This window comes from Dicentrarchus labrax, unplaced genomic scaffold (assembly GCF_905237075.1).
Source record: "Dicentrarchus labrax unplaced genomic scaffold, dlabrax2021, whole genome shotgun sequence".
Lineage (NCBI taxonomy): Eukaryota > Metazoa > Chordata > Actinopteri > Moronidae > Dicentrarchus > Dicentrarchus labrax.
This window is the reverse complement of record NW_026136717.1, coordinates 4,011,687-4,024,090: the sequence shown is the minus strand read 5'-3', so window position 1 is coordinate 4,024,090 and position 12,404 is coordinate 4,011,687. Positions and strand designations below refer to the sequence as shown.

At 37.4% G+C, this 12,404-nt stretch overlaps 1 protein-coding gene across 3 annotated transcripts; it reads left to right on the top strand.

Moving 5' to 3' along the window:
* Window positions 1–959: 959 nt before the first annotated feature.
* Window positions 960–12,029, top strand: LOC127349512 (uncharacterized). 3 transcript variants are annotated; one of them, XM_051375324.1, is made up of 7 exons: window positions 960–1,085; window positions 1,247–1,402; window positions 10,095–10,236; window positions 10,452–10,523; window positions 10,634–10,737; window positions 10,906–11,008; window positions 11,542–12,029. In XM_051375324.1, exons 1-7 carry the CDS (start codon window positions 1,004–1,006, stop codon window positions 11,675–11,677), a joined length of 795 nt encoding a protein of 264 aa, XP_051231284.1. In that variant the 5' UTR covers window positions 960–1,003; the 3' UTR covers window positions 11,678–12,029. The 3 variants fall into 3 exon arrangements, with proteins under 3 accessions (XP_051231284.1, XP_051231282.1, XP_051231283.1); XM_051375322.1 differs by lacking the exon at window positions 10,095–10,236 and adding an exon at window positions 2,418–2,565; XM_051375323.1 differs by lacking the exons at window positions 960–1,085; window positions 1,247–1,402 and adding exons at window positions 9,076–9,209; window positions 9,371–9,526.
* The last annotated feature ends 375 nt before the right edge of the window (window positions 12,030–12,404 follow it).

Genomic DNA, 12,404 nt, shown 5'->3' with positions numbered 1-12,404 from the left:
CCAAGAGTCTCACTGTGGCAGGGAAGAAGCTCTTAAAAAAGCGTGTTCTGTTTGTGGTGATGCTGTCCGCTCATCTGTGCCTGAGGTTGTATGTGCAGTTTTTGTGTTTGAGCAGGTAGTGAGCTGGATGAAGTGTGTCTCTGATGATTCTCTCTGCTCTTTTTTGACAGCGCTGTGTGTAGATTGTGTCCATGGAGGGGAGTTCCGTTCTGATAATCCCCTCTGCAGTCTTTATGACTCTTTGCAGAGCCTTCCTCTCTGTCTGTGTGGTGTTTCCATACCAGACAGTGATGCCAAAGTCACATTAAAATTGAAACTTAATTAAAATGGAATACTTAATTTTACGTAATTTCATCAGTGATAAGATTGGCTATTTCTGTATAGTGGGATTCAGTCTTGGAATCAAACAAGGTGGTAGAAAACACTCTCACTTTTGTCCACAGGGGCCGCCAGAATTAAGGCAAAATGTTTCTTGTGGGGGTTTTGATATTAATTACCCCATTGTATTTGGTTGTTTTCACCTATGAGCTCCACATTTACTTATAAAAGTATTCATGGTGACACTACTAGAAATGTATTGTAGTGAATCAATAAATAAACATGATACATATTTAGTGGTTGTTACTTAAATTGGGCCATTCAATGCCTTTGTAAATTCCCTTCTGGAAACTGTCTCTGATGCAGACACAACGCTGTGGGTCTTTCTGTCTTGGAAACATAGAACGATTCACTAAGAAGAACCACATCTGTGTGAAAGCAGTGTGTGTTATGCCCATGTGAAAGTAAATCACACATTCTGCAGAAGATGTACTGTCGGTTTTGTGGTGACATGATGTATTAAAACCCCTGCAACACACCTGCAAACACAGATAAAGCTATTTTTAAATCTTGGAGGAGTGACATTAGATTCTGCAGCACGTATATGTATCCCACAAAGACAGTCTGTCAGCAGCTGGTTTCAGCACTGACTGAGTGAAGGTTCTGTATATCAGTAGATAGAAACATGCAGCGGACTGTCCAGGTCATTGTGGCTCTCCTCAACATTGTATGGGTTGTCTTCTTTTTACATCCAGATCCTTTCTTACGTAAGAGAAGAAATTTTCATTGTGTTCTCTGTTGCTTGTTGGTTTTAAGTGTAAAGTGTGCTACAAATGATCATATTGGTTGTACTAACTTTGTAGTGTAGCAGTAAATGTTTGTAACTTAATGTGTGGGTCATCTTGAGATGGTTTGTGTTGATTTGCAGTGTCCGTACAGAGGAGAAGCTCTGACAGCTCTGATGAGGAGATGGTGTTTGGAGAGTTTTGTATTCAGCCTGAATCTGACATGAACTGGACATCAACTCTACATCCAGCCAACATCACCATAAATAAAACCAACAACACCAACACAACCACTGAAGGTCTGTCTCTACTGTAGATGTCCTTTCAGTTACTGTAAATGTACTTTTCTTCATGTAGTGTAGTAAGGCAAGGAGCTGGAATTCTGCGTCTCAGTAACTATTTGAGGACATGTCAAACAGAAAGTTGAGATAAACATGAATTGAGCCATAGAAATAAAGGGACGACAGATATTTTGAAGCAGTAGTTCCCAACCTGGCGGTCACCAGGTTTAGATAGATAACTGAATAAATAATATATAAGTGTATTTTATTTTTGTCCTTTTGTACTTTGAACCATTGTTTTTAGGAATGTCCGGATCAAGTTTTCAAGTCCTGGTCCGTTCCGAGTCATTTAATATTGAGTATCTGCCAAAACAGAGTCCTGATCTGATACTTGTATCATTTTGTTTAGACTATACACATACAATGTGTAGTGCGCACTTCAAGTACATCAAAGTTATTCAAATCAATCCAATGTATATGCTTGATAATTGAAGAGCTCTGAATGGCATCAAGAAAACTCAGTAAAGTATAAAATAATAAACCCTTTGTGATGTTTTTGGCCGTGAGTGTTTCTTTTTTTTTTTTTTTTTTTTTTTTTTTTTTTTATTTTATTTTCTTTTTTTTTTTTTTTTTTTTTTTTTTTTTTTTTTTTTTGGTTTGGTTTGTTTTTTTTTTTTTTTTTTTTTTTCCCCCCCCCCCCCCCCCGGACGGGGCCCCCCCCCCAGGGAAACTCCGCGGCGGGCGCCCCCCCCCCCCCCCCCCCCACACCGGGCCCCACAGGGGCCGGTTCAAAAAACCCCAAAACCCCCAACCCCGTCCGAAAAAATGCTTTGATCGTTGAGATTGGATAGGGACATCCCTAACTGTGTTCAGTTATACCCTAATTTGTACATTCAGTAATGGTAATGGGTGACACAGAGGCGACCAGACACAAAGTGGAGGAATATATGTAACAAAGTCCACATATTCCACTACTAATGTAAGTTACTGGCTTACACATGTTTTTTGTTGTTTTTTGTTGTTTTTTGTTCAGCAAACTGGGAAAGCAACTTTACATTGCATGAAGTTCAGAGGGATTGTCATTGCAACAAAACAAATATGCAACAAAGAGATTTGCTCTCTTTAAAGTTGTTAAATGTAGAATTCAAACCTCCTGCACCAGGATGTGAACCTCAGATAATGTAAGTCAGGGGTTTTTGTTTAACATTTGAATCACAGATCAAATGTTTCTGTTTTTATTCTCATATTTTCTCTTATCTGTAATTTGACCAGCATGACCTTTCCCAACATGGAGGTGTGCATGGATAACAAAACCTACTATACTGCCATTGCTCCACTGGTTTTGTAAGTACTGGATGTTTGGGTGTTAAATTAAATTAATCTCTGTGTGAATGAATATTTGAATACTTGTAAATTTTACAATCCAGTGTTATGCTGACATTTCTTCTGTGTTTGTTTTTTTTTAAAATTGGGGAGAAAAATACTATTTTTATTCCCCCCCCTAAGGTTTTGGGGGGCCTCTTGGTTTTTTAAGGGTTTAAAACCTTCTCCTTTTGTTGGGGGGGGGGGGGGGGGGATAAGGAAACCTACTTTACTACCATTGCTCCACTGGTTTCGTAAGTACTGGATGTTGGGTGTTTTTTAAAAAAAAAAATGTCCCAAATGTGACCTCAGCATTCTACTGCCATGACTTGCTAACCTGCGGAAAAGTTAACGCGTTGGAATTTAACCTTTGTACTTTGTAAGGCAGAGTGGCGCAGCACAGTACAAATATTGTATTTAATAGGGATGCATGATATGGATTTTTATTCAGCTGATATGATAACCAGTAATTACCTGCTTCTCATCGCCGATGTTGATAAGAACTTAACTTAACTTTTTTGTATTAATAAAAAAGTTCATAACCGGCAATTTATGCACATTTGAGGGTAAGAAAGGTTAAGATGTAGTGAGCAAAGATTCAGTCACTCACAAACAAATCTGACGTTGCTATTGTTATTAAATGAATCTCTGTGTGAATGAATATTTGAAAACTTTTGAATTTTACAATCCATTGTTATGCTGACATCTGTGTTTGCATATATTAGAGACTTGGATGAGACGACTCCAGCTACTACTCCCTCCTCAGAGGTTACTGCAGCCTCTGGGTTGATTTCTAACAACGGCTTAACAGCTGCTCCTGTTAGAGTGACCCAACGGTCAAACCCTCCTGTCCAACAGAAAGACCATAGGTCCAAACTTTTTCTTCTGGCAGTGAGTTGGTGCCTTCTAAATGTTTCCATCAGAAAGTTTGAAGAAAAAGATTCTTTAGTTACGTGTAGTTCGATAGATAGATAGATAGATAGATAGATAGATAGATGATAATAGATAGATAGAAGATAGATAGATAATAAAAGATAGATAGATAGATAGATAGATAGATAGATAGATAGATAGATAGATAGATAGATAGATACTTTATTTATCCCGAGGGAAATTCAAGTGTCCAGTAGCATACAAAATACAAAACATACATTAAACATACATTAAACTAAAATTAAAAACCCTAACCTTAAGAATAGAATTAAAAATATATATATATAATTAACAGTAGCTACAGTAAACAGTGCAAACAGTAAACAGTGCAATGTAGCTTCACATAAGCCAAAATAATTAATAATCTGTATTGTCCAGTTCAGAGAATGCTTGCATCACAATTTCTTTTGACTGCTGGTGTTATTAAATTAAACTTCAGCAAAAACATTTTATTTTTTCAGGAATGTGCTGCAGAAGATACTCCTCCACACGGATTCCTTTATCTAGGATAAAGGGCTACTTGATACAGACTACCTCTGATTGGTGTCTTATTAATGCCATTATGTAAGTAAATAAGTAAGGATATTCATACTTTGTCATAGATACATTTTCATTTATCTAAAAACACTTATATGACATGAAATATTCATTAATTAATGAAGATATAGAAATGTGTAAGTTTCAGAAACCCTTATTTTGTCTCCACAGATTTGTTACAAGTAAAGGCAGAGTCTGTGCTGATCCGGGTGCTGAATGGGTTCAAAATCATGTGAGAAGTATTCGGATGAAATCGGTGAAAGTTCATCATAGTGAGTTTTTTTTCTCCTGTAATTCTGATTTAAAGGAAAAATCTCCAAGAAACCAAATGAGACAGTTTCAGTATTTGAAGGCAGGGGCAGGCTCTGATATAGAAATGTTGGTGTTAAAAGGCATACAAGTTAGTACCAGTTGGAACATAAAGTGGTAAATACAAGACAAATGCTAATGCTGAGAAAAACAGTCGGATTGGACCAATATTGTCTTCATACAGTTTCCCACTCATTCCTCATAAGACAATATAGACTGCATAATACTCTTGCATTGTAGACTAGTGTGTTGGAACCTTTGCTAATTGTAATGTGGATCCAGTGTGTGGTTGTGTACATGTTTGACACATGACCACATGGTGTCCACAGTGTTGCATTTGTACCTTCAGGCATCCTGAGGTAACTCTGCTGTGCTCTGTGGATTCAAGTTGAATTTTTAATGTTCATTTAACTTTTTATGAACAGACAGACAGAAAAGGGCCGCTGCTGTAAGGACTCCCCCTTAGTATGTGCAACATACGCTCTACCAGGTGAGCTACTGGAGCACTTTAATTGTACTTTTGTACTTCTGTCTTGGGTTGTGCCGTGTGTTCTAACTTTTGTAAATGTATTATGTTTCTCACCCCATCTGTCTTTTGTCTTATGATAAGAGGAGTTTAAAGGAAAGTTAACAGCCTAATCTCACCATACTAACAAAGACAGGGAGGCCTGTTTGCAGCACACTATCGACAGAGTAAATTCATACAGTGTTGACATCATAAGTTCTCTATTTTTCTCTTACGGGCTCTTTTGTTTGTGATATGATTGAAAACGGCTGTGGCAAAGTTCCAAGATTAAAATGGTAAAATTAAGAAATTTAGAAATTGACCCATTAATTACAACAAAGCTGACCTGAAAAAGTATCCAGAGGGAACTTTAAAACTGCTCTATACCTCCAATCACGCAGTTAATTCTACTGTTAGTCTCAGTCCCACCAATAGGCCTAGTCTATGCAGATTAAATCTTTATACTGTGAATTTCCTGCAACCATAAATAGCCCCTCAGAACGATTAAATGGGAACATAACAAATGCATTCTGGTCCAAGAAGCTGGCATAGATACTGAATTCCCTCAGATGAGAGGTTTGCAACAATGTGAGGAAAATGTAAACAGACATAGTGGATAATACCCCCATTGTTCAGTAAAGAAGACTTTGCTACCAGCTGAGTATATTTGCAGTGTTTTGTCATCATTTGAAACTATCTTGTCCTCTCCAGACGAAGAGTGGAAGACACACACAACGACTGAACCTGAAAGTTCAGTGCATTTCGGCGAGTTCTGCCTGCGTATATCTGATGACTCTCAGGAACAGCTTACCCAGATACCCTCAAAGTCAGCTCACCCAACCAAACAGGCCACCCAACTGCCTGAACAGCCAACCACAGACCCAGCCCATCAAGACAGTCAGTCAGCCGAACCAACCACACAGCTGAATAGATAAAATGACGTGGAGTGGGAAAATGACTGTGTGCAAAGTCTATACTCTCTGATATTGAACATCTACTAGAGTTCACCAGTAAAGAGCTGCCTTACCAAGCCGACCATGGCCTTTGCTCACACTGAAACTTCCTGGCCAGTTTTAGAACAGCTGTTATGTGCTTATTAAATATGTATTCTCTAAGTCATTTTCATGGCTTAAAAATCGTGGCCAATTATTTGTCCTATGACCCCAAAACTGCAGATACTACTCTCCGTCTTTGTATTGCCATAGACAGATATGTAGGTAGTGCAAAGGCAGAGTGCAGTAACTACAGCCTGAGTGTCTTCTTCTTGACAAGACAAAGTCTAGATCTAATTTCATGTCTTATATTATCTTCATTAAATCTGTGTTCATTGATGTTTCATGTGTAAAAAGTTGAAATACATATTATATAATATATAGGTATTATTTTGTGAAGTTTAACTTCTGAGACATTTTCTTTAATTAGCACAGTGATACCTTGTACTGTCTAGCTAGTTATTGTTAGCACACTAATATCTGAACTAATATTACTATCTGCTACAATGTGCTCAGCTCATAATACAAAGATAAAGTCAGTAAGAATTCCCAGTGGAAAAAATAAAGATTCCCTTTGTTTTAATTCCATACATTGTCCTGAAATGGTCTAGAATACAGGATTTACAGACACTGTACTGTCACTGCACTTTTTGGTTGGATTTTGTAGTTGCTCCAATTTGAAATCTTTTTTCTCTAACATAGAGCAAGGGTGAATTGAGAACATTTGTCACAAGATAAAACACTATTCCAAGTTCAGTTTCAGTCATAACTCAATTTTAACCAAAACTGTAGTTACTGCGGTTTGCCTTTGTGGGGCAATATAGATTGGTCAGTCTATTAAACTTCCATCTTAATCGCAGTATTTCTGTTAAGTTAGATAGTTAGATATCATTAGCCACAAAAAATCTACAGACACAAGTAAGGCTGTGGTATCAAGATCCCAGAGTGTATTTAATAGGACAAGAGTGCATTTTATTGTTTATGAATTAAAGTAAGAGGAGGCCTGAGCTTCTTTAAAAAGTTACATAGTCTCTCCTTAAATGTTAATGTGTGATTTTAGGCAGTCACACTTCATCACTTCAAGTCAACTCCAGTTTGATTAGTATGTTACAGTTCAGGTTGAACATAATGTTCTGTTAGCTGAACTGAAAGAACCGAAGTGTGAATTTTTGTGTGAATTTGTGATCTGATCGAAGCCATTTCCTCACTGATAAGTAGATATTAATCCTCCTTTCCTGTAAGTTGACTTGCTGACAAGAATATATTACTCAACCAACCTCCAGCCGCTGGTCTGAAGCTGTAACTGAGGCAAGTAGCGATGAACAGCTTTCAGTCATATCTCCCCCTCCAGTGGACCCAGCCACAGAGTTACCCATAACCACTCAACTTTCTGTGATAGAAAACAACCAATTCCATGATGCAAATCCACAAACTACTGTTTTAAGCTTTTTAAAAGGAGAAGAAATGAAAGACTAGCGTGTTCATGAAAAATCAGAAGTGTCGGCTAAATGTGAGTTTTGCCATTAAAGAGTGACAGCTTTAATTTAACATGATGAGAAATACCATGCAGAATTAGATTAAAGGTTTATCTCATGTGGCTTCAACTTCATAACAAACTTGGACAGTGTTGACCCAAAGGTTGTTCAGTCCCTGAATCTAAAGATGCAGTCATTTCCCTGTCTTGTTCATAATTAGTAAGGTTTCTACCACCATATTTCACACATTAAAGTTGTATGAAGGTCTGGTCTGCGTTTGGACTGAGATTGCAAATAGTTCTATCTTTAAATTTCAAATTTTAGACACAAGAATTAGTAGCATTCAGTATTAATCACCATTTAGTTGACATGGGTAATTATCAGGCTTAAACAAAGACTTTATTGGGTTGCAGTGTAGGAAATCCTTTGTTTTATATCAGCTGTCAAAAAGCTATTTTTATTTACAAAGCCAACCAAAGAGCTATTAGAACAATAGCCAAGCATCAGGGAGAGAAAACACTGAATTTGTATGACATATGTATGATCTTAAAGATCAATTATGAGTCATGAAGTCAGGAAAGACACAATAATTCAACCATAAAGGATATTGACTCCCACATTGAAGCAAAGGGAAACAGTGCTAACAATAAAGCTGGTTGGCACGGTTCGAGCTGCTCCTCGCAATTCCTAAAGCACACACATATCACTTTAAACAAAAATGAACTGTATATTTACACTTTTATTGGCCATATACCTGATCTCAAAGTAACTCATCACACTCTGAATATACCTACACATTGCATACGGGGGCGCGGGGATGGCCGGGGCTTCCTGGGCGCTGTGCTGTGGCAGGCAAGCAGAGGGGAGAGACGGTAAAGAAGCCATGAGAGCACCAATCTCCCATCCTGATATCTTGATACAGTCAATATCTGTTTCTAAAAAAACATGCCAGAAAAAGGGCACTGTCTCTTACAGACAAAAGGGTGGGGGCTCAAGCCCCCTTTGTGGTCTATGTGTGCATGTGAATGCCTCACACCTTTTGCAAAACACTACATAAACGTTTTTAAATCAGACATAGAAATCTAACACGTGACTTATTTTTAAGGCACTACCTTTCAACACTCCTATGAACCAATTGATAAAACGCAGTGAGAAGGTGAACAGACAGTTAACTGTGAACTCCTAACGCGTTTTCATTCTAAAACTCATTCAGAGTGTATCTGTCCTCAACAGAAATTGGAGGCAATGTTCACTGGTCTGCTCTGGTCCAAAACTGGTTTCATCAGCATCCACAGGTTCCACTACAGCACCTCTCACCATACCCTACCTTCTTTTATTTTGTGTAAACAGGGTGAAAAATTAAAACTCTTCTTCTGTGTGAAGGCAGTGTGTGTTATGCCCATGTGAAAGCAAATCACACATTCTGCAGAAGATGTACTGTCAGTTTTGTGGTGACATGATGTATTGAAACCCCTGCAACACACCTGCAAACACAGATAAAGCTATTTTTAAATCTTGGAGGAGTGGCATTAGATTCTGCAGCACGTATATGTATCCCACAAAGACAGTCTGTCAGCAGCTGGTTTCAGCACTGACTTAGTGAAGGTTCTGTATATCAGTAGATAGAAACATGCAGCGGACTGTCCAGGTCATTGTGGCTCTCCTCAACATTGTATGGGTTGTCTTCTTTTTACATCCAGATCCTTTCTCACGTAAGAGAAGAAGTTTTCATTGTGTTCTCTGTTGCTTGTTGGTTTTAAGTGTAAAGTGTGCTACAAATGATCATATTGGTTGTACTAACTTTGTAGTGTAGCAGTAAATGTTTGTAACTTAATGTGTGGGTCATCTTGAGATGGTTTGTGTTGATTTGCAGTGTCCGTACAGAGGAGAAGCTCTGAAGGCTCTGATGAGGAGATGGTGTTTGGAGAGTTTTGTATTCAGCCTGAATCTGACATGAACTGGACATCAACTCTACATCCAGCCAACATCACCACAAATAAAACCAACAACACCAACACAACCACTGAAGGTAAGTCTGTCTCTGCTGTAGATGTCCTCTCAGTTACTGTAAATGTATTTTTCTACATATAGTGTAGTAAGGCAAGGAGCTGGAATCCTGCGTCTCAGTAACTATTTGAGGACATGTCAAACAGAAAAATGAGATTAACATGAATTGAGCCGTAGAAATAAAAGGACGACAGATATTTTGAAGCTGTGGTTCCCAACCTGGCGGTCACTGGGTATGTATATATGTATATATAAATAAATGTGTATATTGGTGTATATTTATTTATGTCGCTGGGGCAACTGGGATGTTGCTGTAGCTTGAGATGGTCTCTAGGCTTATATCTCAGTATTTAATTCACAAGAAAACTAAATGAAAAAAAAAGAAGTCTATTAAGTATGTATGATTTTGTAAATTTAAAGAAATACTTAAGAAAAGGTTGGGACCCATTGTTTTGCATTACACATTCAGTGACAGCAATGGACGACACAGAGGCCACCAGAATCAATGTGGAGGAACATTGGACTTGTCACTTAGTCACTCGTTCACTATTAATGTAATGTACTGGCTTACACATGTTTTTTTTTTACAGCAAAGAGTAACTTCACATTGCATGAAGTTCAGCAGGACTGTCATTGCAACAAAACAAATATGCAACAAAGAGATTTGCTCTCTTCACAGTTGTTACGTGTAGAATTCAAACCTCCTGCACCAGGATGTGAACCTCAGATAATGTAAGTCAGTGGTTTTTGTTCATACTTTAAATTAATAGCTGTATTTTTCCCATCAGTAGTGTAGTAAAACAGTGGTTAATACTAATAGCAGTACTGGGAGTAATGGTAGCATTTGAAACTGTTAATGTTGGTAGTGGCAGGAGTACTATATGTGGTATCAGGAGATGTGTTTCTGTTTTTGTTCTCATGTTTTCACTTATCTGTAATTTGACCAGCATGACCTTTCCCAACGTGGAGGTGTGCATAGATAAGGAAACATACTTGACTGCCATTGCTCCACTGGTTTCGTGAGTACTGGATGTTTGGGTGTTTTTGAAATAAAAAAAGAAATCTCGGATGTTTTAAATTTTGCAATCCAGTGTTATGCTGCCATTCCTTCTGTGTTTGCATATATTAGAGACTTGGATGAGAAGACTCCAGCTACTACTCCCTCATCAGAGGTTACTGCAGCCTCTGGGTTGATTTCTCACAACAGTTTACCAGCTGCTCCTGTTGTTAAGAGTAAGTTTTTTTTTTCACTGTTTCCATCAGAAAGTCTGAAGAAAAGGTTTCTTTAGTCACTAACTTCATTATAAAACCAAATAATTCTCTTTATTGTACAGTGCAGAGGATGCTTGCTTCACAATTTTCTACTACTGTTTTTTTAGCAATGACATTTTGTTTTTTAAGGGTCGTGCTGCATAAAAGTCTCTTCCCAAAAGATTCCTTTTGATAGTATAAAAGGATACATGCTACAGCGTGTCTCTGGACAGTGTCCAATAACTGCTACAATGTAAGTACTGGCTATAATTATTTATTTTTCTAAAACGGGTGTATGACATGATATATTTGTAAATTAGAAGTGTCAGAATGAAAATGAAAAGTTCACTATCATCATAAGCATCAGATCATAGTGCATGGAATAAGCCTGGAAACTTCAAACCTCATATGAAAAACACACATGGGGCTGCTTTCTCAAGCTTATTCTTATGTCCATCGTAAAGAAATAAAGTTCTCAGTTAAACTAACATGGACATAGGGTAATATTTGTATTTGTGTTTTTTTTAACAACAAGTCTACTTTAATTTTTTCTACTTTATTTTAAGTTGTTTTTTTTTAATTATATTTAGTTTACGCTTGCTTTGGCAATGTAAATGTCTGTTTCATATGGCAATAAAGCCCCTTTGAATTGAATAATTGAATAAGAACTAAAGAGTAAGATAAATCAGGTTAATGAGGAATGACAAAGGGTAAAAACAAGAGCCAACTAGGAAAAGACATATTCATTAATTTACCACTTTCAGAAATCTTATTTTCTTTCAACAGATTTCAAACAGATCGCCAACTCTTCTGTGTAAATTTGAGAGCACCATGGGTTCGACAGTATATAAAAGACTTTCACAATAAGACATCGACGAAAAGTAAAATCCAAGGAACAAATGCTACACGGATTGAGGAATAATTGTCTTAGTGAGTTTTTTTTCTTCTGTAATTCTGGCTGAAAGGAAAGAACCCCAATAAACCAAATGAGACAGCTTCAGTGTTTGAGTGGCGAATACAAAAGGCATACAAGTTAGTTCCAGTTGGAACATAAAGTGGTAGATACAAGACAAAGGCTAATGCTCAGAAAACAGGTAAAGTGAGGAACTGCCAAAAAAAGCCAAATCGTGGCTGACTTTCTATTATTATTCTATTATTCTAGTTATTATTATCTTCCTGGTGAGCTACTGGAATGCCTCAGTTATACTTTTGTACTTCTGTTTTGAGTTGTGCTGTATGTTCTCACTTTTGTAAATGAATTATGTTTCTCACTCCATCTGTCTTTTGTCTTATGTGACCGAGCTAGCGCAATCTAACACAGTAAAGTGATCAGTAAACCTTTATTTATAACTTAACTCAAATTAAAAACGATAGCCATTTGATTTAATTTCAATGAAAATATGCTCCAGGATGGTTTATGTCACTGTCATCAGACTGCATCAGAACTAACCAAATACCCAACCCAATGTCAGTCGCATCAATACAGAACCAAAATTAGACTGTCCTGTGTAAACATTATTTTCACAGTTTGCAACAATGACAGCTAAATGTAAACAGACACAGTGAATAATCACCCCAGTAAGGGCCTAGCCTGCACATTTCATTTCTATTTTAATTTCACTTAACAGTTAGCTATTTAGATGAGCTAG